We start from the raw sequence: 26,717 nt of genomic DNA on the forward strand, positions 1-26,717 counted from the left end.
GCCTGAAATCCGCAGCAAATGCGCAAAAAAAAAGCTGAAAAAACGTGCAGATTCTGACCTGTGTTTTCTGCCAAGAAATGCAGAACCTGCACAGAAAATTCCACAGGCAAATCCGCAACTTGTGGATATAGCCTAAATGTTGTTTGAGCACACTGCAAGACTCAGAAGTGAGAGCGGATTTTGCTGGATTGGTTTATAGAAACTCTGTTGCTTTTCAACAGCCTTTAAGCCACTAATAGTGTGGGAACCTCTGTTTTTCCATTGACAGATGATGGACCTGAGTGGGGACTTGTTTTTTGTGAGATGAGAATTGGTATTATTTTCGCCTAAAAAACGTCACAGAGAAAAAAGAAGAGATGATTACCTGCTGAAGCCTCCAAACAAATGCACTGGCAGGGTGCAGCGGACCTGATTAATGATGGCAAAAACACAGGTGCAAAGAAATACCGATGAAACAACCACTTTCAATCCAGTGTTGGCTGTTTGGTATTAGGGTATGTGCACACGTCAGGATTTCTTGCAGAAATTTTCCTGACAAAAAACGGACATTTCTGCCAGAAATCTGCATGCGTTTTTACCGCGATTTTACCATGATTTTGGCACGTTTTTGACGCGTTTTGGTGCGTTTTTTGTGCGTTTTTTCCCAAATGCATAGAATTGCGGGAAAAAACGCAGAAAATCCGCATGAACATGCTCATTTTTTTACCGCGATGCGTTTTTTTCGCGGAGAAAAACGCATCCATGTGCACAAAACATGCAGAATGCATTCTAAATTATAGAATGCATAATGTATGCGTTTTTAATGAGTTTTTATAGTGTTTTTAGCGCGAAAAAACGCGAAAAAAAACGCAAAAAAACCTGAATGTGTGCACATGGCCTCAGTGCACAAAAAGATAAGAGATAATAGTCTGTGTGTGGCATTGTTCACACAGGTAATGCAGAGCATCTGGTCTATAGCCTATTACTAATGCACATACAGGCAGGCCGCCCAGTGCTATTATTTTCGCCTACATAACATTGATTGGTTTCTTTTTATTCTATATTGGGGAGGCAGAATGAACAAACAGTTGAACACCACACACTACACACACTACTGGCTCATCCAACACGGTTTTCTATTAGACTGTGAACTGTCATTGTCTTGGTAAATAATTAAAGTTTTTTTACATAGCTTGCCATTTTTATGGACAGTTTAAGTAGAAATGTTCAAAAATATAAAACTCAAGGATATTTTATTTTAAAAAAAAATGTTTTTTATGTTAGCAGATGACTGTACCAGGAGATCAGAGGGACAGATGACATCTTCAATTTTTAAATCTGATGATCTTGAGGTCCTACAAGATACAACTGAAGTAATTGCTCTTACTCCAGATATATCATTCATCATCCATTCACAGCAAAGATCTGTCATCTGATCCTATGAAACAGGTCCCATCTTCTGATTCATTACTGACTACTAAGGAAAATCAAAGTCAGAAAAGAGGCATTAAAAAACAAACTGCTCCTAAAGCAAAGAAGTCATTTTCATGTTCAGAATGTGGGAAGTGTTTTAACCAGAAATCAGATTTGGTTTTTCACCACAGAAAACACACAGGGGAGAAGCCTTTTTCCTGTTCAGAATGTGGGAAATGTTTTAAGCATAAAGGGGAACTTGTCACACACCAGAGAACTCACACAGGGGAGAAGCCTTTTTCATGTTCAGAATGTGGGAAATGTTATAGCCAGAAAGGGAATCTTGATAAACACAAAAGAACTCACACAGGAGAGAAGCCTTTTTCATGTTCAGAATGTGGGAAATGTTTTACCTGCAAAATTTTGTTAAGCACCAGAGAAACCACACAGGGGAGGAGCCTTTTTCCTGTTCAGAATGTGGAAAATGTTTTAACCAGAAATCATGTTTGGTTACCCACCAGAGAGCTCACTCAGGAGAGAAGCCTTTTTCCTGTTCAGAATGTGGGAAAGGTTTTAACCAGAAATGGCATCTTGTTAGTCACCAGAGAACTCACACAGGGGAGAAGCCTTTTCCTGTTCAGAATGTGGGAAAGGTTTTAACAGGAAAGTGCTTCTTGTTAGACATCAGAGCAGTCACACACGGGAGAAGTCTTTTTCATGTTCAGAATGTGGGAAATGTTTTACCTACAAAGAGAATCTTGATGAACACCAAAGAACCCACACAGGAGAGAAGCCTTTTTCCTGTTCAGAATGTGGGAAATGTTTTACCTACAAAGGGAATTTTGTTATTCACCAAAGAACTCACACAGGAGAGAAGCCTTTTTCCTGTTCAGAATGTGGGAAATGTTTTAACCAGAAATGGCAACTTGTTCGTCACCAGAGAACTCACACAGGGGAGAAGCCTTTTTCCTGTTCAGAATGTGGGAAATGTTATAGCCAGAAAGGGAATCTTGATGAACACAAAAGAACTCACACAGGAGAGAAGCCTTTTTCATGTTCAGAATGTGGGCAATGTTTTACCTGCAAAATTTTGTTAAGCACCAGAGAAACCACACAGGGGAGAAGCCTTTTTCCTGTTCAGAATGTGGGAAAGGTTTTAACAGGAAAGTGCTTCTTGTTAGACATCAGAGCAGTCACACAGGGGAGTAGACTTTATCATGTTCAGAATGTGGGAAATATTTTACCTACAAAGGGAATCTTGATGAACACCAAAGAACCCACACAGGAGAGAAGCCTTTTTTCTGTTCAGAATGTGGGAAATATTTTGCCTACAAAGGGAATCTTGTTGTTCACCAAAGAACTCACACAGGGGAGAAACATTTTTCCTATTCAGAATGTTGGAAAAGTTTTAACCAGAAATGGCATCTTGTTACTCACCGGAGAACTCACACAGGGGAGAAGACTTTTTCCTGTTCAGAATGTGGGAAAGGTTTTAACCATAAATGGCATCTTGTTAGACATCAGAGCAGTCACTCAGGGGAGGAGCCTTTTTCATTTTCTTAATGTGGGAGATATTTTACTTGGAAATCAACTGTTAATAAACATCAGAGACGTCAGTCACATAGGGGAGAAGCCATTTTATGTTCATAATGTTGGAATAGTTTTAACCACAATTGAATCTTCTTAAATGGGTTGTCTCTTGTCATTCCTCATGTTTGCTGACAAAAGGATAAAACTAAACTTAATTAATTCCAAATGTAAAACTATATCCTTAATTCCCCCCCTGAAAGTTTGTTAGTAGGTGACTAATAGAAAAAAGTGTACCCCACAGTTCAGTATATAGGGTGAGGTGACGTATACACACTCACTCTCCAAGCCTCTCATTTCTACAGCTTTCATCGTCCTCACCAAAGGCGACTCATCAGGACACTATTTAATATTGACCTACATTCAAGCGAGACTATACAAAAAAAACTAAAATCGTGTATCATGTTATCCGAAACAGTCAGAAGACCAGCCACATATTGGCAGATCCCAGACCTCAAACTATATACTTCGTAAGTTTATAAGCCACTCCAGTGTCAGGAATAGATAGTATGTGAAAATACAGTATAATTCTTGTGTTTTTCCTCCTATAGGGATTGCCCTAGTTTGGTATTGTAACAGCTGTTAATTAGTAGTGCAGACAAATTGTCCTAGACTACACTCCGTTTTTTTCTTTAGCCACGACAGCACCCTACTGGAGAGAGGGATCCGCCCCACAGGAACAGGAAACCTACAGAAAGATAAAAGGGGGCGGTTCGCCTCTCCTCCTCAGTTTAGGTTTCCTGTTCCTGCGGGAATGGCAGGATTTCTATGTAAAAAATACCTGGGCATGCACGCCTCCTGTGCGGTGTCTTTTTGGAACGGCAGGGGCTGCAGTCCAGAGGCAGCGTTGGGGGAGATCTGTTTGACGGCTCCCTCCTCATCTGGCAAGAAGCACGGATGATGGCCAGGTCCGGGTGAAGCCGCCTGGCATCACCTCCGAAATTGGGTGGCGGAAGCAAGCGCTGGAGCCCTGGGTGAGCGTTCCGGAAGTGAGTCCGAGGTAAATTCCGGACTGCGCATGCGCCGACCGCCACCAAGGATTGCCCGGAAGTAGTGGTTTAACTTCCGGGGCATCCAGACTGGAACCAGCGGCGGGGGGAAGCACGGCTTTCGCGCATGCGCAATGCCGCAAAAAGGAAAAAAAATAAAAAATGAGGGGAAAGAACGCCCTATATAAATCAAATAGGCACCATTATTTGGCGATGCAAGATGTCATCCCCAGGTGCCATGGACCCTAAAGCAGGAGACCAAGTACCCCCTGCCAAGGATCGTGCCAACAAAGGATCTTCAGACACCGGTCATAAGAGCGGCTCGGTGGTTAGATCCAGGACAGGATCTCGGGCTTCTGATCCGGTATTAATTGCTTCACTGGGTGAGTGTGTCTAACTCTGCCTATTAAGCTAATACAGTCTCCCCTCTTTCTCTTTCTTCCTCCTTCTCTCTGTAACTCTGATCAGGCTAAAAAGCGACAAAAAATAAAAAAATAAGGAATGCGCCTTATGTTGCCAGCCCCTACCAGACTCATACCCTAAGAGGCTCTGCAAGGACTGTATAACTGAAACCACACAGGGAGCGGCAGTGTCCGTTACGGACTTGCGTGCTATTATTAGGGAGGAGTTGAGAGCTATGTCCCATGATAAACCTCACAAATCTAAACCTAAAATGCCAACACCTTCGTCTGATTCGGATAGTGACCAGGCTGTATGCTCAGAGGTCTCCCTATCATCCTCATCATCGTCTTCATCATCTGAGATTGAGGGACGTTCTTATTTTCTGGTGGAGAGTGTGGACAATTTAGTTAAATCAATAAGAGACACTATGGGGTGTGGGGAGACGAAGGGTGCACAAACCGTGCAAGACATTATGTTTGCGGGTTTGACAGAGAGAAAAAGGAGATGTTTCCCAGTTATCCCGGCAGTAAAAGCGTTAATAAGAAAGGAGTGGGAGAAACAGGATCAGACAAGTTTTCTACCCTCAGCGTCAAAACGAAAATATCCGTTTAGTGACGAGGAGCTTCTTACATGGACTAAAGTCCCTAAGGTTGATGCAGCTGTAGCATCTACCTCTAAGCAGTCTTCCTTACCCGTAGAAGATGCGGGTATGCTCGCTGACCCTCTTGATCGTAAAGCCGAGTCCTCCCTAAAAAGATCCTGGGAGGCAACTACTGGCATTTTCAAACCAGCAGTAGCAAGTACTTGCACCGCCAGATCAATGCTAATCTGGATTGATCAATTAGACCAGCAGATTGAGAAGAAAATCTCAAGGGAAAAATTACGGGCTGCTATCCCTTTAATACGAGGCGCAGCAGCCTTTATGGCGGATGCTTCCGCAGACTCTCTCCGGTTGGCGGCTAGATCTGCAGGTCTTGAAAACAATGCAAGACATGCATTATCGATGAAAAGCTGGAAAAGCAATGCGCAATCAAAATCGAAAATATGCGCAATCCCATGTGAGGGTGAGTTCCTCTTTGGCAAAACCTTAGACGACATATTGGAAAAAGCGAAAGACAGGAAAAAAGCTTTTCCTGACCCTTCTATCCCCTTTTATAGGAGAGCCTTTAAAAGAAGGCCGTTCGGCAAGAGAAGGCGAACAGACAGATCAACTGCATGGACCTCTAAGGAAGATAAACAGAGAGGTACCATGTTCAGAAGAAACAGTCCCCCAAAAGATAACAAGTACTGAGGATATACCAGTACGGGGTAGATTGAAATTTTTCGCCACCCAGTGGGAAAAAATAACATCCAGTTCGTGGGTTTTAAATATCGTCCGAGATGGAATTAAATTGCAATTCTCTCGTATTCCCCACGGGTCATATATTATAACATCCCTCAGCTCGCCTGTACAACAACAGGCTCTGGAGCTTGAAATTCAAACACTGTTATCAAAGCGGGTTTTGGTCCGGGTTCCTGAAGGTCAGGAAGGTAGAGGATTCTACTCTCCCTTATTCCTGATTTCCAAACCCGATGGTTCATTCAGGACAATCATAAACCTCAAAAAACTCAATTCCTTTATCAAAAATCACACTTTTAAAATAGAATCCATTAGATCCACTATAAAACTCCTCTTTCCAAACTGTATGATGGGGGCATTGATTTAAAAGATGCTTATTATCATCTCCCTATCCATGACAGGTACCAAAAATTCTTCAGGGTAGCAGTGACAATCAACGGCAAAATTCGTCATTTCCAATACGTAGCCATGCCTTTCGGCCTTTCTACAGCACCAAGAATCTTCACCAAGATAATGCTAGAGGTGATGGCCTATCTCCGTCAAAAAGAAACATTAATTGTACCTTACCTGGATGACTTTTTGGTTATAGGAAATTCAATTACTCAATGTGCTGACCGCCTGGCTCACGCGATTTCCTCTCTACAGGATCTAGGTTGGATTATCAATACCAACAAATCCAGACTTACTCCACTTTCCCGTCAAGCATTCTTGGGGTTCCATCTAGACTCCATAACCCAAAAGTGTCTTCTGCCTCAGGTAAAGATACTACTTATCAGACACAAAGTCATAGCTGCAATACATAGTCCACGTATATCCCTAAGACAAGCTATGTCATTGCTAGGATCCCTTATTTCTTGTATACCTGCAGTGAAATGGGCCCAATATCACACCCGGGCGCTGCAACACCAAATTTTGCAGGAAGAAAGACGGTTATTGGGTCACCTAAGTGCAAAGATAACCTTGTCAGAGGAGGTTTTATCTTCCTTAACGTTGTGGCTAGATCCAGACCATTTGATGAGCGGTGTTCCGTGGGTGGTAACGCCAACTCATATCATAACCACTGACGCCAGTCCTCATGGATGGGGCGCTCATATGGGAAATGATTTTGGCCAGGGGTTATGGAACATGAAAGAACGCTACGACTCATCTAACCTTAAAGAACTGAATGCGGTAAAATACGCCTTATACCATTTTCTCCCACAGCTTCGAGGAAGAGACGTCAGAATCCTTTCCGACAACACCACCACAGTGGCGTATCTAAACAGGCAAGGAGGCACTTGATCAGAGACTCTGATGTCTTCTGCTGGGCAAATCTTGACTCTAGCGGAAAGTCACCTAGCATCCCTTACTGCGCTCCATATAAGAGGGGAAAGCAACCAGCAAGCAGACTTCTTGAGTCGGCACACCTTGAGACAGGGAGAATGGTACCTAAAGCATCATATCTTTCAGGACATAGTATCCCTATGGGGTCGTCCTCAAATAGATCTCTCTGCCACAAAAAGAAACAAAAAAGTCCGAAAATTTGCCTCCTTATCTCCAGCGGATCATCCGGACATTCTGGACGCTCTCCAAGCCCCTTGGCAGTTCAGTCTAGCATACACCTTTCCCCCGATCATGTTACTACCACAGGTCATACGCAAAATCAGAGAAGAAGGAACGAGAGTGATACTGATAGCTCCATTCTGGCCCAAGAGACCATGGTTCTCGTGGCTGCAAACCATGTCGATCTCAGACCCTTGGGTCCTTCCCTCGACACCCAATCTTCTCTTCCAGGGACCGTTTTTCCACCCTCAAGTGGACAATCTACAGGTGATGGTCTCTGAAAGATCTCCAGTGGGGTGCTGTCGTGGCGAAAGGGAAAAAGCCGGATTAATTACCGGTAATACTCTTTTAGTGAGTCCACGACAGCACCCTCTCACATCCCTCCCTAGGTTAAAGTAGTATATATTAATAAGTTAAAAATTCCTCTTATCTTACATAGAGCAAATAAGTTTGATTTTAAATAATGATATTTGCCTAACATTGGCGGTCCTCCAGGTACTCTGAAATCAAAACTGAGGAGGAGAGGCGGACCGCCCCCCTTTATCTTTCTGTAGGTTTCCTGTTCCTGTGGGGCAGATCCCTCTCTCCAGTAGGGTGCTGTCGTGGACTCACTAAAAGAGTATTACCGGTAAGTAATCCGGCTTTTAAGACGGCCCAAAATGTACCACTCAAGGAAAACTTACCTGCTCCAAAGGTCAATAGCAGCTTCTAACTAATGGCCATGCTGTGGTCTGTCTAGGAATGAGTGTCATATCGTTATAAAGACTAGGGATGTGTGCAATCATAATGTCTGGAAGATCTGTGCCATTATTTAGTATGAATATGGAGATTGTCTCTGAAAGTTAAGTGTTCCCTGAGTGGTATATACTGTATTGTCACATACTATCTATTCCTGACACTGGAGTGGCTTATAAACTTACGAAGTATATAGTTTGAAGTCTGGGGTCTGCCAATATGTGGCTAGTTTTCTGACTGTTTCGGATAACATGATACAAGATTTTAGGGTTTTCTTCGTCTAGTCCCACTTGAATGTAGCTCAATATTAAATAGTCTCCTGATGAATGAATCCAATGAATATTCATTTCTCTTAAGTAGCGGCACACGTGACCGCTGGCAGCAGCAGGAAGCCGGTGGCTGACACTGCGCACTACTGAAGAGCAATGAATACTCACCACTCTCTGTGAACAGTCCCGGCGAGTAGTCCGGCAGCTGTGCTCTGCTTGTGACGTCCCTGCCATGTGCTGCTTACAAGCATAAAGCAGCTGCTGGCATCAGAGCAGGACGCTGCGAGGGAGCGTCGGGTAGGTAAGTGTAATGCTTCGTTTTTTTTTTATGTTTTCTGTTGGGGCCATGCTGACCAGGATGGGTGTGGGGGGAGTTATAAGGATTGGGCCATGCATACCAGGACCGGGATGGAGGCCAATCATACCAGAATTGGGATGGGGCCCTGCATACTAGGATAGGGATGAGGGCGATCATTCCTACCAGGATAGTGATGAGGGCCATGCATACCAGGATAGGTAAGGGGCCATGCATACCAGAATAGGGATGAGGGCGATCATTCCTGACAGGATAGGGATGAGGAGACATGCATACCAGGCTAGGGATGAGGGGCCATGTGTATCAGGATAGGGGATATTAACCCCTTCTCGACCTGTGACGCCACGTAGGCATCATGAAAGTCAGTGCCAATCCAACCTGTGACGCTTATGTGACATCATGGTGGGATCACGTTCCTGCAGATAACTCAAATGTCACCCGACCTGCAGGTACAGGAGGAGTTGTACTTGAGCCCAGGGGGGTGGCTTTGCTCGGTGCTTACACAGGATGCAGGAGGAGTGCAGGGAAGCAGATGCCGAGGGACGTGACAGGCACCGGAATGTGAGTATGTGTTTTTGGTTTTTTTTATATTTACAATGGTAACCAGGGTAAACATTGGGTTACTAAGCGCGGCCCTGCACTTAGTAAGCCGATGTTTACCCTGGTTACCCGGGGACTTCGGCATCGTTGGTCGCTGGAGAGAGCTGTCTGTGTGACAGCTCTCCAGCGACCACACAAGGACTTTCCAACGATCACGGCCAGGTCGTATCGCTGGTCGTGATCGTTGGAAAGTTGCTGAGTGTGACGGTACCTTTAGTCTTGGCAGATTGTCTATTGTAAAGTGCTTTGTCAGTACATTCTTTACTTACCTGGGGGGATGTGTGGCTTACCAGCCGTCTTTTTGTGATTTTAAATGTTTTTAACAAGAATGTCATGCCTTGCTGTGTTTTTGTATTGAAAATAATAAACTTTGTATATTTTTTGAGGTTGATCCCAATTGTGTGCATATCTTATCTTGTTTGGTTTATATTGTGTGTATCGCCAGAGCCGCCGCCTTGCCCCTACCTTCTGTCTCTTCCCCACTATCCCATAGAATGTAAGTCCGCAAGGACAGGGTCCTCTCCCCTCTGTACCAGTCTGTCACTGTAAACCTGCTTACTGTAATCGATATCTATAACCCTGTATGTAACTCCTTTCTCATGTACAGCACCATGGAATTAATGGTGCTATATAAATAAATAAATAATAATAATATATATATATATATATATATATATGCACTTGGTTGATCCCTAAATACTCTGTGTGGTGCCCGCTACCCCTTCTTTTTGGCACATCTTCACCACACGCACACAGTCTCGGCCCGCACACAGTCTCGGCCCACACACAGTCACCGCCCACCCTCCGTCCACACTCTCTTCCTCCTCCCACTCTGCAGCGTTTCTCGCACCAAACTCCGCAGCAAAACCGCAGATCTTTTTTAAACCTGCGGTTTTGCTGCAGATTAACCTGACAAAATGGAAGTCAAAATGGAAGTCAGTGGGTGCAGAAACGCTGCAGATCTGCACAAAAGAAGTAACATGCTGCGAAAAATAAAACGCTGCATTTCTGTGCGGATTATTCCGTAGCATGTGCCCATCAAGTGTGCAGTTTCCATAGACTTACATTGGTTGTGCACTACATTGCGGATTTGATGCAATTTTGCACTAAAATAAGCGCTGCGGATCCGCAATAAAATCCACAACGTGTGCACATAGCCTTACTGTTCATCCGTACCTTCTTCGTTCTTCATCCGTACCTTCTTCGTTCTTCATCCGTACCTTCTTCGTTCTTCATCCGTACCTTCTTTGTTCTTCATCCGTACCTTCTTCGTTCTTCATCCGTACCTTCTTTCTTCATCCGTACCTTCTTCGTTCTTCATGCGTACCTTCTTCGTTCTTCATGCGTACCTTCTTCGTTCTTCATCCGTACCTTCTTCGTTCTCTACCTATGGACTTTTTTTTTAAATCTCCTGCTTTGATTCATGGTTTTTGTAATGCTATATTTGGCTTTCCCACCATGCTCTGCTCTGCTCTGTATTGACACAAAATCTTCATGTCTTTATAATATGTGGTTTAGGTTGCTGTGGGCTTGTTTTCATTATCTGTGGATCTTGTTAATTGTGAACACATACAAAAAAATCTTTTTTGGTGCAATCTTGGACACGCCTAATATGCGTCCATTTCCTAGTGAATAGTATACATTCTTCTGACTCGCTTTCGGTGCTATATATGTGCTATTACATTCTACGCATTAAATCTATAAGCAGCATTTTATGTTGTTCTTCGCCTTTTTAATTGTATTCTATTTCTCCTTCTATCTGTATTGGGGGGTTTGGGTTCTGGGCACTGACATCTGTCATAGATGCCTTGTGCATCTCCCCTTTATCGATGAATCATTTAATCTTACACCTACTGAGGGCTAATTTTACCCTTGATGTGCTGTACTGCATTCCCAAATCATGATTTTCCATCTTATTGTGGGGTATGCTCCCCTCGCCGTTATATGCTTGACTGTGCTCCCTGCACCTTTGTACTTGGTTTTTAGTTATAGGGTGTACTTATTTCTCCTTCTCTCATGTCGGTCCCAATTATGGGCATGCTAACTATTATGCTCTGTTTTCCTCTTGCACGCACGCGCTTTTCATGCAGACCCTTATGGCGGTATGGCTTTCCAAGATATATGCGCCAGCCTTTAATTAATTGATGTTACTGACAGCTTCTTGCGCCTTCCATTGAGAGGTTCACGCTTTGCGCACGTGTGAGCCTCCGACTTACGTCACTGGCTTCCTCACACTTGTGCACTACATATATTTAATACTCTTCCCTTTTTGTTTTTAAACACCTCTTAGGCTACGTTCACACTAGCGTTCTGCTAGTGTGCGTCGCCTTAGCGTCGGGCGATGCAGCGGCGACGCACGCGTCATGCGCCCCTATGTTTAACATGGGGGACGCATGCGTTTTTGTGTGTTGCGTTTTGCAACACTTGCGTCTTTTTTGCCGCTAGCGTCGGACCAAGAAAACGCAGCAAGTTGCATTTTTCTTGCGTCCGATTTTCGGCAAAAAACGACGCACGCGTCGCAAAACGCAGCGTTTTTGCGTGCGTTTTGCTGCGTTTTTGTGTACGTCGTGCGTTGCGTCGCCGACGCAGCGGCGCGCAACGCTAGTCTGAACGTAGCCTAACTTGTGCTTGAGTGACTGACTGCTATTTAAAGACTGCATGACGTCTTTCTGACACTCCCCCTGAGGAAGCTCTGCAGCAATACGCGTGGGGCTTCCCACATCACTCTGGTCCCGGGACCACTGTTCTCTTGACTTTTAGACCCCTGACGCTCTGCAGTGGACTGCCTCATATGGATATCTCAGCCCTCTTGTTTAACCCCTTGGTACATGCTTTCCTCCTCACTGCTCTATATGGCAGCTCCCTCTCTAACTTCTTGCCTTAAGAGAGATTTTTTTCTTCTTACTTCAATGGGATTTCTATGTTAGTTTTCCCACTTTATTAAATAGGCTTATTGTGGCCTTTCAAATGTACCTTCCAAGTTATCCCCCAAGTACCCTCACTTGTCTTCCCTTCCTTTGAGGTCCATGCTGTCAGACTTTACATCCCCTTCTCCATGCGAGTGGCGGTGGTGTATCGTCCTTCCGGCCCCTCTCATCAGTTCCTGATCACTTTGCCACCTGGCTTCCACACTTTCTCGTCTGCGATATCCCCACCCTCATCATGGGTGATTTCAACATCCTCATTGCTTCTCCCTTCTCCCCATCTGCTTCTCACCTTTTATCTCTAACCTCCTCTTTCGGCCTCTCGCAGCATACTAACTCTCCAACGCATGAAAATGGAAACTCCCTCGACTTGGTCTTCTCCCGACTTTGCTCAGTGGATGATTTCACAAACTCCCCCCTCCCGCTCTCTGACCACAACCTTCTTTCATTCTCTATCAAGAACTGCCATCCCGCTCAGGTCACCCCCACTTTCCACACTTATAGAAACATACAGGCCATTAACACCCAGAAACTTATGAAGAACTTGCAGTCCTCATTGGCCCCAATCTCCTCCATCTCATGTCCTGATTCTGCTCTCAAGCATTACAATGAAACCCTGCAAAGTGCTCTGGATGAAGCTGCACCTCCTATACATAGAACAACTCAGCACAGATGGCGACAGCCATGGCACACACTGCAAACACGTTTCCTACAGCGGTGCTCCAGGTGCGCTGAACGTCTGTGGAAAAAATCTAATCTACCCGAAGATTTCATCCATTATAAGTTCATGCTAAAAACATACAAATCTGCCCTTCACCTCTCCAAACAAACCTATTTCAACACCCTCATCACCTCGCTGTCCAATAACCCTAAACGTCTCTTTGACACTTTCCAGTCCCTACTCAACCCAAGAGTGCAGGCCCCAACCACAGATCTCCGCGCTGACGATCTGGCCAATTACTTCAAAGAAAAAATTGACCACATTCGACAGGAAATCATCTCCCAATCTCTTCATACCATGCACTGTCCTCCCTCCCCCACTGCATCTAGTTCACTCTCTGACTTTGAACCAGCTACAGAAGAAGTAATCAGGCTCCTTGCATCTTCTCGCCCAACCACTTGCCCCAGTGACCCCATTCCATCACATCTCCTCCAGTCCCTTTCGCCGGCTGTCACCTCTCGCCTAACAAAAATATTCAACCTTTCTCTCACTTCCGGTATTTTTCCATTATCATTTAAGCATGCCATCATACATCCATTACTTAAAAAACCATCCCTCGATCAAAACTGTGCCGCTAATTATAGACCTGTCTCTAATCTTCCCTTCATCTCTAAACTCCTCGAGCGCCTGGTCCACTACCATCTTACCCGCTATCTCTCAGATAACTCTCTTCTAGACCCTCTTCAATCTGTCTTCCGCTCTTTACACTCTACTGAAACTGCCCTCACTAAAGTCTCTAATGACCTACTAACAGCTAAATCTAATGGTCACTACTCCATGCTAATTCTCTTGGATCATTCAACACTGGATCATCAGCTTCTCCTCGCTATGCTCCGCTCCATCGGCCTCAAGGACACCGTTCTCTCCTGGTTCTCCTCCTATCTCTCTGACCGCTCCTTCACTGTATCTTTTGCTGGATCCTCCTCCTCTCACCTTCCCTTTACTGTTGGGGTTCCTCAAGAATCAGTCCTAGGCCCCCTCCTCTTCTCTTTGTATACTGCCCCTATTGGACAATCAGTACATTTGGTTTCCAGTACCATCTCTATGCTGACGACACCCAATTATACACTTCTTCTCCTGTTATCACGCCGACCTTTTTAGTAAACACCAGTGATTGTCTTACCGCTGTCTCTAACATCATGTCCTCCCTCATCATGTCCCTCTAGGGACCGTTCATGTCAGACTAATTTGATCAGTTTCTATGAAGAGGTAAGTTCCGGATTGGACCAAGGGAACCCAGTGGATGTAGTGTATATGGACTTTTCAAAAGCTTTTGATACGGTGCCACACAAAAGGTTGATACATAAAATGAGAATAATGGGGATAGGGGAAAATATGTGCAAGTGGGTTGAGAGCTGGCTCAGGGATAGGAAACAAAGGGTGGTTATTAATGGAGCACACTCGGACTGGGTAGCGGTTAGCAGTGGGGTACCACAGGGGTCAGTATTGGGCCCTCTTCTTTTTAACATATTTATTAATGACCTTGTAGGGGGCATTCAGAGTAGAATTTCAATATTTGCAGATGACACTAAACTCTGCAGGGTAATCAATACAGAGGAGGACAATTTTATATTACAGGATGATTTATGTAAACTAGAAGCTTGGGCTGATAAATGGCAAATGAGCTTTAATGGGGATAAATGTAAGGTCATGCACTTGGGTAGAAGTAATAAGATGTATAATTATGTGCTTAATTCTAAAACTCTGGGCAAAACCGTCAATGAAAAAGACCTGGGTGTATGGGTGGATGACAAACTTAAATTCAGTGGCCAGTGTCAGGCAGCTGCTACAAAGGCAAATAAAATAATGGGATGCATTAAAAGAGCATAGATGCTCATGAGGAGAATATAATTTTACCTCTATACAAGTCACTAGTTCGACCACACTTAGAATACTGTGCACAGTTCTGGTCTCCGGTGTATAAGAAAGACATAGCTGAACTGGAGCGGGTGCAGAGAAGAGCGACCAAGGTTATTAGAGGACTGGGGGGTCTGCAATACCAAGATAGGTTATTACACTTGGGGCTATTTAGTTTGGAAAAACGAAGACTAAGGGGTGATCTTATTTTAATGTATAAATATATGAGGGGACAGTACAAAGACCTTTCTGATGATCTTTTTAATCATAGACCTGAAACAGGGACAAGGGGGCATCCTCTGCCGTTGGAGGAAAAAAGGTTTAAGCATAATAACAGACGCGGATTCTTTACTGTAAGAGCAGTGAGACTATGGAACTCTCTGCCGTATGATGTTGTAATGAGTGATTCATTACTTAAATTTAAGAGGGGACTGGATACCTTTCTGGAAAAGTATAATGTTACAGGGTATATACACTAGATTCCTTGATAGGGCGTTGATCCAGGGAACTAGTCTGATTGCCGTATGTGGAGTCGGGAAGGAATTTTTTTCCCCAATGTGGAGCTTACTCTTTGCACATGGGTTTTTTTTGCCTTCCTCTGGATCAACATGTTAGGGCATGTTAGGTTAGGCTATGGGTTGAACTAGATGGACATATAGTCTTCCTTCAACCTTAATAACTATGTAACTATGTAACTATCTATCTGAAACTGAACCTGTCAAAAACTGAACTCCTCGTGTTCTCTCCTTCTACTAACCTACCTTTGCCTGACATTGGGATCTCCATGTGCGGTTCCATCATTACTCCAAAGCAACATGCCCGCTGCCTTGGGGTCATCCTTGATTCCGAGCTTTCATTCACTCCCCACATCCGATCACTAGCTTGCTCTTCTTATCTGCATCTCAAAAACATTTCTAGAATTTGCCCTTTTCTTACTTTCGACTCTGCAAAAACTCTTACTGTTTCACTTATTCATTCTCGTCTGGACTATTGTAACTCTCTACTAATCGGCCTCCCTCTTACCAAACTCTCCCCGCTCCAATCTGTCCTGAATTCTGCAGCCAGGATCATATTCCTCACCAACCGTTACACCGATGCCTCTACCTTGTGCCAGTCATTACACTGGTTATCCATCCACTCAAGAATCCAGTACAAAACTACTACCCTCATCCACAAAGCACTCCATGGCTCAGCACCACCCTACATCTCCTCTCTGGTCTTAGTCTACCACCCTACCCGTGCCCTCCGCTCCGCTAATGACCTCAGGTTAGCATCCTCAATAATCAGAACCTCCCACTCCCGTCTCCAAGACTTTACATGTGCTGCGCCGATTCTTTGGAATGCACTACCTAGGTTAATACAATTAATCCCCAATTCCCACAGTTTTACGTGTGCCCTAAAAATACATTTGTTCAGATTGGCCTACCGCCTCAATGCATTAACATAACTATCCCTGTGTGGTCCATTCACAAAAAAAACAAAAAACATAATTGGGTTCCTCGCATCATGTTCTCATTCGCTTTATGCAGTTATTAACCCTCTGTGTCTGTACTGCTACATACTTAGGCAGTTAACTGGTTCTTGCAGCTTTACATGAACACCCGATCCTTACACTATGGCTGGTCCAAATAACTAAAGCAATTGTTACCATCCACCTCTCGTGTCTCCACTCTTCCTCATAGATTGTAAGCTTGTGAGCAGCAGGGCCCTCATTCCTCTTGGTATCAATTTTGAACAGTGATTTCTGTTATGCTGTAATGTCTATTGTCTGTACAAGTCCCCTCTATAATCTGTAAAGCGCTATGGAATATGTTGGCGCTATATAAATAAAATTATTGTTATTATAAGGGGGGTTTCTATTATCTGGTTTTCTGGGGGCGCCCAGAACAGGGTTTTTTCATGTGCAACTTTTGTATGTATCTGTGGTGTCGTTTTAGGTATGTTTCTGTCATTTAAATATGATATTGCATATGCTATAGTTTTATGGGACTACAAGTGATGCGGTTTGTCTTTTTAATGTTTTTATTGTGGGCTTGACTACCAATAAACTTTGCATTTATTTTTCTCCATTATCTTGGGTGTGCGCCTAATAGTAACATAGTAACATAGTTAGTAAGGCCGAAAAAAGACATTTGTCCATCCAGTTCAGCCTATATTCCATCATAATAAATCCCCAGATCTACGTCCTTCTACAGAACCTAATAATTGAATGATACAATATTGTTCTGCTCCAGAAAGACATCCAGGCCTCTCTTGAACCCCTCAACTGAGTTCGCCATCACCACCTCCTCAGGCAAGCAATTCCAGATTCTCACTGCCCTAACAGTAAAGAATCCTCTTCTATGTTGGTGGAAAAACCTTCTCTCCTCCAGACGCAAAGAATGCCCCCTTGTGCCCGTCACCTTCCTTGGTATAAACAGATCCTCAGCGAGATATTTGTATTGTCCCCTTATATACATAAACATGGTTTTTAGATCGCCCCTCAGTCGTCTTTTTTCTAGACTAAATAATCCTAATTTCGCTAATCTATCTGGGTATTGTAGTTCTCCCATCCCCTTTATTAATTTTGTTGCCCTCCTTTGCACTCTCTCTAGTTCCATTATATCCTTCCTGAGCACCGGTGCCCAAAACTGGACACAGTACTCCATGTGCGGTCTAACTAGGGATTTGTACAGAGGCAGTATAATGCTCTCATCATGTGTATCCAGACCTCTTTTAATGCACCCCATGATATGCATGGGTCTTTCCTTTTTTGATGCATTGCTTTATCCTGTGCATTGTGCAGCACCCCTATACATATATGACTCCAGCTATTTTTACGCCCGTTAGTGGTGCTCCCTGTTTCTCTTTATCTACCACAATTGTCAGCTTTAAGGGACTTAGCAGAGCTCAGTGTGCGTGATAATACACAATCAATTACCTCATGTTCCTGACAGTGGGTATCGCCTGGTACGGAGCCAGTGGAACTACTGATCTCAGATTGGGAACTTGTGGACTGAGGACATTGTATTTTGGCCATCTACCTGGATTTGTTGCACAACCATGGATGTAAGGAATAAAAAAACAGTTGCATCATTAACCTGTCTAGGTGATTATTACAACCCACAACCTCAGATCTTCACAAGTGGTGGCAGCAGTACGATCACCTATCTCTGGACAGCATACTGGGGAAAGTTACTGAGCGGGGACTTGGCAGAAGAGATGGCAGACTCCATCTATAAGAGGCTAAAAAAGGAGGAGCTGAGGCGCATGCGTAGGACTCGATGATGGCGCTCAGGCGGCACTGAGCTCCGCTCCCTGATGAGCTAAAAATATCCCATTCCAGAGCACGGACGGAGTCAATGCCGACATCTGTGGCCCCCCACTCCTCATTGACAGCACCAGCTCCAAAATGGCGGCTACAGCAGCCTCAGCCATCTCCTCCTCTCCTGCTGTGCAGACAGCGATGATCTCTCCTCCCAGGAGGACACTGTGGTGCCTACTGTAGCCCTCATAAAAACGCTCCAAGAGACATTTAAATAGGAACTCACTTCTGCTATCTAGAATGTTACAGCACAACTGCAGGATATCATACAATGATCCTCCTCATTAGAGGAAAGAATGGACTCAATAGCTGTCACTTTAGAGGACGACCAGGAGACCATAAAACAACATATGGAACATACTAATGACTTGGAGCTGAAATGTGAAGACTATGAAAACAGATCTCGCAGAGGCAACCTGCGAATACGTGGCCTCCCTGAAAACATTCTTGCACTTAAAGACACAGCAACTGCTCTATTCACAGCACTACTCCCACAGATGGGCCCGGCCATGCTTCCCATAACCAGGATACACAGAGCTTTGGGAACACCAAGATCGGATAACACCCCTCGTGCTGAAGCTACACTATGAAGAGTTCAGAGACTTAATATTGGCCAGGAAACCTATAGAGAGTCACGCTAAGTTGTGGAACAGTGACAAATGTCAATGGGTCTAATAATCCATAATTTATAATAAAGTAAATTATTGACCAGAAACCCACGCCAAAGCGGTAGAGGTATCAAAAACAATCAGAGCAAGTTTATTAAAGTATCAAATATACATAGGCAAAATACATATATGGACAAACAGTGGTGAATGGAAAACAACAGCTGAAGAGACCAGTATATGGAGGTGGAAAAAATTATACTGGCTACGAAACACATGTGATTCCAAGCATCCCCATTTCAGCATTAACACAGCATATGTTCTATGGTCATGGTGGATGAATGTCAGAAAAAGGTCATATTATACCTGTATATGATAAGCCCACAGTATAAAGATCACGGTATAAGGACCAAGAGCATGGATAAACATACATGACACCCCAGGCATCTAAGAGATACGTATTAGAGCACTAATAGTGCTACATAATTACCTTGGAACATGTAGATGGTGGAAAGCCGGAATACTGCAAAAGGGGAGGAGGGCCTCGACGCGCGTTTCACCATCGTGGCTTTGTCAGGAGGCGTGGCTAATAGAGGAAAGAACTGGGGTATAAATAGGGACCAAGGGGAGCTCACGGACCAATCGGCGCACGTCCCTGCATGATGTAGTCGCTCGCGGCCGACGAGCTCAGCTGCACACCATGCAGTATGGGTGGGAGGACGAACGTCATCTCCGCCCATCTCCACAGCAACGCGGCCAGCGTCCGACACGGCCGAGAGCACCACAGCGCATGCGTGGGGTTCGCACATACCTGAGCAGTCAAAGAGGGAAGAGCGTATACTCTACTGACGTGAGTATAAGGGCGGTGTGTTCAGGGGTATAACTAAGAAAAACGGTTTTGAACTGAGGACAAGTGAATAGTCTCATAGTAGATGAGATCCTAGAATGGCATGAACATAAAAAACCATCAACTAATTAGAAGATCTCCGCCTACAGTTATTACAAGAGTAACTCTCAGTATATAGTGCTTTAAGAGCACAACTGAATATACACAATTATATATACAATTAAAGAGAACCGATGTCAGAATACAGAAACTACATAATTATCTGAAAATAAAATAGTTGAACAATGTGTATACACAGATTCAGTAATCCGATCATTATAAATATATAATAGATGGGGGGAGGGGATTCACTCATTGTCCAGAATAATGATATCCCATCTGGGACTAAAAGATACAAAAGATGATCGGATTATAGAAACCTAGACTACAAAGGTTATTTAAGTAGAACACCGTATGTCAAAAGATTAATAGGTCAATACATACACAAAAGTATATATAGTAATATATAGAAAAAATCTCTTGACATATAAGATAGCATTAATGTATATGAAACTAAAGCTATAATGCAGGGGAAATGACGAAAAATTGTCGTTCCGATTGGTGTCTTCTAATATCGATTGTCCTCCACGAGTCTCCCTTGGTAGAAGAAGATGAAAAGTAGAACAGAATAACATCTAGATCGAAAATACAAAAAAAATAAGTAAAGATATAATAAAAACAGACGAATAGAGAAATATAAAGCTGATTAAAATAACCCCAGTGTGCAAATATTAAAATATGCATGGATTTATAGAAAAGGCTTGAAGCTGATAGCCTCATTGAGGCCAGTCGGTGAAAGTGTATCTAATGTAACCATCCAGCGTGTCTCTTTCTGAAGGAGTTTTTGTTTAGCATTTCCGTCTCGAATTCCCATATATACATGGTCAATTCCACAAAATTTCAAGCCCTTGGGGTTACTGTGATGGACCTCAAAAAGTGCTTTGGAATGGACTTTAACAGAAGAGGCTCAAAACAGTTAGCTGAATTTCTGATGTCCCTAATATGCTCTTGGACGCAGATTTTGAAGGCTCTAGTTGTCATGCCGATGTAAATACAGTTACATGGACACTGAGCATAGTACACGATTGCTTCCGTATTGCATGTGATGTGGTGTACTATCTTATAAGTTTTGTCTCCGGCAGAATTAGTAAATTCTTTTGTCCTTGGGACATATTTGCAAATAGAGCAGTTTACACAAGGAAAACAACCCCATGGGGGGCCTTTTTGGCTCGTACCAAAGAGGTTGCTTTTTTGGGGGACATAATGGCTGTTGTATAATATATCACCCAATGTGCGAGATCTACGCGATGTGATGAGTGGATATGGGGTTAGTTGTCCGGACAGGTCCCTATCCGCTAGCAGGACCGGCCAGTGCTTTCTGAAGATTTTATTCATCTCTGACCAGTTCGAATTGAATTGTGTAATGAATCGTGGTACTGAATTAGTATTAACTGAACAACCCCTAGTCGGTCCAGCCAGAAGAGAGGGCCTGTCTGAATACAACGCCCGCGAGTAGCCCCTATGGATGTCCACATGTTTATAGCCCCTATCTCTAAACCGGCGTGTTAAATCTCCTGCCTGCTTGTAGAAGGTGCCATCGTCAGAACAGATTCGGCGCACTCGTAAAAACTGTCCCACTGGTATAGAGCTTTTAAGTTTAGGTGGGTGGGATGAAGTAAAATGTAGGAGTGCATTGGTGGCCGTGCTCTTGCGGAAGACATCGGTGGCAATAGTACCGTCAGATGATTTTGAAATAGCCAAATCCAAAAAATCAATGGAGTTTTGGCTATATTTCCAGGTCAGTTTGATATTCAGCGTATTAGCATTAAGATGGTTAAGGAACATGTCAAGTCGTGACGTGGAGCCCTGCCAAATGAAAAAAATATCGATATAGCGTAGCCACGAGATAACGGAGCTGTGACCGGGTGTGTCAAGGACCGCATCCCTCTCCCACAGCCCCAGGAACAAATTAGCATATGAGGGTGCACAAAACGCCCCCATTGCAGTGCCCTGGAGCTGTAGGAAGGGGCGGTCCTTGAACACAAAAAAGTTATGAGTCAATATAAATTGCAATAACTCTAGAATGAAATTAATACGTTCCGGTTCTAAATTAGTCATATCCAAGAAGAATTTAGCAGCCCGCATCCCGTGGCTATGGCCTATCAACGTGTACAGGGACTCCACGTCACAAGTGACAAGCCACATGTCCTCCTCAAGAACCAGGCCATCAACCCTTCTAAGCACATCAGTGGTATCCCTCACAAATGATGGGAGGGTCTCCACACATTTTTGCAAATAGAAATCAATAAATTGGCACGAAGGTTCACAAAGACCCCCCATGCCCGAGACAATGGGTCTGCCCGGAGGGCATGAGGGGTCCTTGTGAACCTTAGGCAGCAAATAAAAAGTTGGAACAATGGGAAATTCAGGCAAAAGGGCCTCTCTCATCCTGTGGGTAATTGCCGAGCATTCTACTCCTTCATCCAGAAGAGATTTAAGTCCCTGTTGAAAAACGGATAATGGTATAACATCAAGTTTTTTTATAATGCTCAGGCCTGTAAAGCTGTCTAAATGCCTCAGCTTCGTAGAGTGACATGGGCCAGATCACAACATTGCCACCTTTGTCTGCCCGCTTAATAACTACATCTTTCATATTCTTCAATTCCTTATTAGCTCTCCTTAGTGGAGGAGTGAGGTTATCTTGATCAAAATCCGAATTTAGTTTATTGATCTCCTTCCTGACCAAATTAACAAAAATTTCCACTGAAGGGCAGGCAGACAAAGGTGGGAAGGTACGTGATCGCCGATATAGATGTGTGGGAAGAGAAGAAGACTCAGTACAAGCATTCTGTGTCTCCAAAGATTCCAGGTCGTTTAAAACCTTCAAATCAATTGGGGACAGGGAGGGATCATATTTAGAAGCTAAGTATTTTTTTAAAATTATTTTTCTGGTGAAAAGTTCCAGGTCCTTAATCAAGGTAAATCTATCAGAACCCTCCACCGGTGAAAAAGAGAGGCCTTTAGACAGCACCTCTAATTGTGATTTACTCAGAGAGTGTTGTGATAGAATAATTACCTTTAAAATCTCCTGGCCCTCTTGTCTCTCATATTGTATGGATATTTTTTCTTTTTGGTTACTGGTGTGGAGGGATATTGGGGGTTCAGACCTTTCCCCAATCTGCCATTGATTGAGGTTATTCCTTTGTCTAAAAAATGATCTCCACATGCTCCTTCTGAAGTGGTAGAGAGACTGGAGACTGATTGTGATCTGAGTTGTTTTCTAGGCTGCTTCTGGTGCCACCGATAAATTTGTAATCCTCTAGATCACGTAGATATTTTTTGGTTTTGTTATTTTGTATCTCCTGTTCCCACTTTGAAAGTTCTTCTTCCAGGGATAGATCAAATTTTTTACACGTCACTGGAAATGATACTTTGAATTTGTTCTCGTGTGATCTCAATTTCTTTTTCGAGAGTCTCAAGGGATCTTTTGTCTACTCCCACCAGTAGCTCCAACAGAGTCCTTGAGCACTTGGTGAGAGTTTCCTCCCACTTAGTCGTGAAGGATGAATCCTCCACGTCCAGTGTAGGAAAAAGTTGAACCCGCAAGCCCCTAGGGATAATATCAATTTGCAGGTAATTTTCTAGGGCAGTCTTGTTCCACCAGATTTTTGTTCTTTTTTTCAAAAGATCCCTAATTTTCAACTTCAAGTCTTTTATATCATGTGTATCTTTATCATTCAGCTGCTTCTCACCAAATACCGTCCTGAGTTGTGTTACCCAGGTTTTGTCCCGCTTCTTATAATCCATGTAACCTGTAGGAGGATCTATAGACACATAAAAGTTAGCAGAAACACCTAAACAAAGGTGCCCTCTCGACCAACAGAGGGCATACCACTAGGTCAAAACACAAGAAACCTATAGAGAGTCACGCTAAGTTGTGGAACAGTGAGAAATGTTAATGGGTCTAATAATCCATAATTTATAATAAAGTAAATTATTGACAAGAAACCCACGCCAAAGCGGTAGAGGTATCAAAAACAATCAGAGCAAGTTTATTAAAGTATCAAATATACTGTACATAGGCAAAATACATATATGGACAAACAGTGGTGAATGGAAAACAATAGCTGAAGAGACCAGTATATGGAGGTGGAAAAAATGATACTGGCTACAAAACACATGCGAATCCAAGCATCTCCATTGCAGCATCAACACAGCATATGTTCTATGGTCATGGTGGGTGAATGTCAGAAAAAGGTCATATTGTACCTGTATATGATAAGCCCACAGTATAAAGATCACGGTATAAGGACCAAGAGCATGGATAAACATACATAATATTGGCCACAGCGTGGGACTCTCCAGCTCTCCATGGCGTGCCGGACTCGGTCCACCTCTATGCGGACATCGCTCCGGCTACACTAAACAGAAGGAGAGTTCTCAGACCAATGACTTCAGCTTTGCAAGCCACTCAAATAAAATATTGATGGGGTTTCCTCTTTGCTTTATCTTTCTCTTAGAACAATAAATCGTTTATGTGCTGCTCCCTGGAAGAAGGAAAACACGTCCTCGATCAGGCGGGCATTTCATTCTCAGATGTTGCACAACCGTTACCACCACGAAAGCCGAGACCAACCAGAGAGTGGTAAGAAGTCCCCAGAACAACAAGGAGTCAGCGCACGACTATTACCTGACCGAACTCTGGTTCGATGGCTGAAACGTCTAGTTGAATGGTTAACGATTCCCATGTCTGACAGTTCAGATATTTGGGTCAGACTTGAGGATATGACCTTTCGTCAGTTAATCATATATAAGCAATTTGGTTTGTTTGCCTATTACAGTGAATGGGCTGATTGATGGGGGGGGGGGGGGGTTATACGGGTCTTTATAGTTTTTGAATGATTAAGTTATAATTCCACAAGTGTGGTCAGTGCATTATTATCCGTGAGGTTCGATTATAACAAATAATAATAATTAAGTTTGGCTTCTGAACCTCATGGACACCCATAAAGATATGGGGTTTGGCTCTCAGGGTCTATCCATGTTGCCTACCCCTAGTGATCTCTGGACCACCCTCATGATATGGGTTTCCAGTTCACTATGTTAACCGGGTTGTATGCCCGTATGATTGTAATTGTATGTTATGTGTTGTGTCTCTGTCTACCTTCCCTCCCTATTTCTCATCCTATTCTACCACAGGATTGTACATTTATATTTCGTTCATAATACCCAGGTTCCAGGGACTCTTACCTGACCGTGCTCTGAGAAATGTGCCAATGGGGGAGGAACCGAGGGTGAGCCCTATTATAGCAAAATTAATCATTTCTTTCATGTGTAAAGTACTATCTCATAATGTGCGGGGATTCAACTCCCCTATAAAACGTAAAATAGCTTTCCTAGATTACAAAAAGCAGAACCCTGACATTATTTGTCTTCAGGAGACTCATTTCTCTACCTCCTCGTGCCCAAAATATTTTGATTCCGCTTACTCACGAGTTTACATATCATCGGGCTGAACAAGACAAAAGCGGTAGCTATTTTTCTTAAGAACGGCTTCCCACTCTAAATTGTCAACTCCATCACAGACGAAGGGGGAAGATTTATAATATTACTGGGCTCCATGCAAGGACGAAATATCTGCATGGTGAACAGTTACCTTCCTGCTTCATCGCAACTCTCAGTTTTTAAACTGATACTATCTAAACTTGATTCGCTCACGTTTCAGCACTTAATTTCAATTTTACCATAAACTCAATACTAGAGAGTAGCACCTTAAGACGCACTGACATCACTAAGACTGAGAGGAAAAAAATTCTCCACCTAATGAAACACCGTCTGGTGGACATACGGAGAGCGCTGAACAGGAATACCAGGGGATATACATATTTCTCTCCAGCACACAAAACATATTCCAGAATTGATCTCCAGTTGACGAAAGCCACTTCACTCACAACAGTCTTATACTCGCGCCATTTACATTCAGCATTGTCGGACCATGATGCCACCATTTCGGTTTTTAAATCTGATGTGACTACTTCAGGGTATGTGCACACGTCAGGATTTCTTGCAGAAATTTTCCTGACAAAAACCGGACATTTCTGCCAGAAATCCGCATGCGTTTTTACCGCAATTTTGACGCGTTTCGATGCGATTTTGATGCGTTTTTTGTGCGTTTTTTCCCAAATGCATAGAATTGCGGGAAAAAAGCAGAAAATCCGCAAAAATAATCAACATGCTCATTTTTTTACCGCAATGCGTTTTTTTCACGGAAAAAAACACATCCATGTGCACAAAACATGCAGAATGCATTCTAAATGATAGAATGCATAATGCATGCATTTGTAATGAGTTTTTATAGCGTTTTTAGCATGAAAAAATGCGAAAAAACGCAGAAAAAACCTGAACGTGTGCACATGGCCTCAGGGTTATATAGGTGGAGGCTCAACGAATCTCTGTTGACGGACCAGGTAACTACCAATACAATTAAAGAAGATATAACTAAATTCTTCGAAAGTAAGGGTACCGTCACACAGTGCAATTTTGATCGCTACGACGGCACGATTCATGACGTTCGAGCGATATAGTTACGAGATCGCAGTGTCTGACACGCTCCTGCGATCAGGGACCCCGCTGAGAATCGTACGTCGTAGCAGATCGTTTGAAACTTTCTTTCGTCGTCTAGTGTCCTGCTGTGGCGGCATGATTGCATGGTGTAACATATATCGTATACGATGTGTGCATAGTAACCAACGGCTTCTACATCGCACATACGTCATGAAATTATCGCTCCAGCGTCGTAGATTGCAAAGTGTGACAGCAGTCTACGACGCTGGAGCGATATTGTTACGACGCTGGAGCGTCACGGATCGTACCGTCGTAGCGATGAAAATTGCACTGTGTGACGGTACCCTAATACTACAAAAGAATCCTCCCCGGGGATAATCTTGCTAGCGCATAAAAAGTACATTACTGGCTCTTTAATTAGGTTAGCGGCTAACAAAAAAAGGCCAGAGCTGACCTCCAAACCAGATTAGAAAATAAACTCACAAAACTAGAGGTAGCAAATCAAATGTCCACTTCTCTTTATCTCTCTAAACAAATCTAGGACGCAAAACTCCAACTAGATGCTATACTTACCACTAGGACGGAAAAAGCACTAACTTGGACTAAAGGTACCTTCACACTCAGCGACGCTGCAGCGATACCGACAATGATGTCGATCGCTGCAGCGTCGCTGTTTGGTCGCTGG

The 26,717-nt window shown here is 43.5% G+C and overlaps 2 protein-coding genes across 2 annotated transcripts in view; both read left to right on the forward strand.

Moving 5' to 3' along the window:
* LOC138666356 (oocyte zinc finger protein XlCOF22-like) overlaps positions 1-2,955 on the forward strand; it is a 39,763-nt gene extending 36,808 nt beyond the window's left edge. The window contains exons 2-5 of the mRNA XM_069754584.1: positions 1,511-1,798; positions 1,843-1,962; positions 2,178-2,456; positions 2,645-2,955. Of these exons, the coding sequence (XP_069610685.1) occupies positions 1,511-1,798; positions 1,843-1,962; positions 2,178-2,456; positions 2,645-2,955 (998 nt within the window). The remainder of the gene's footprint in view (positions 1-1,510; positions 1,799-1,842; positions 1,963-2,177; positions 2,457-2,644) is intronic.
* The window catches only part of LOC138662926 (oocyte zinc finger protein XlCOF8.4-like), an 866,299-nt gene that overhangs the window by 418,202 nt on the left and 421,380 nt on the right, over positions 1-26,717 (forward strand). The window lies entirely within an intron of this gene.

This window comes from Ranitomeya imitator, chromosome 2 (assembly GCF_032444005.1).
Source record: "Ranitomeya imitator isolate aRanImi1 chromosome 2, aRanImi1.pri, whole genome shotgun sequence".
NCBI lineage: Eukaryota > Metazoa > Chordata > Amphibia > Anura > Dendrobatidae > Ranitomeya > Ranitomeya imitator.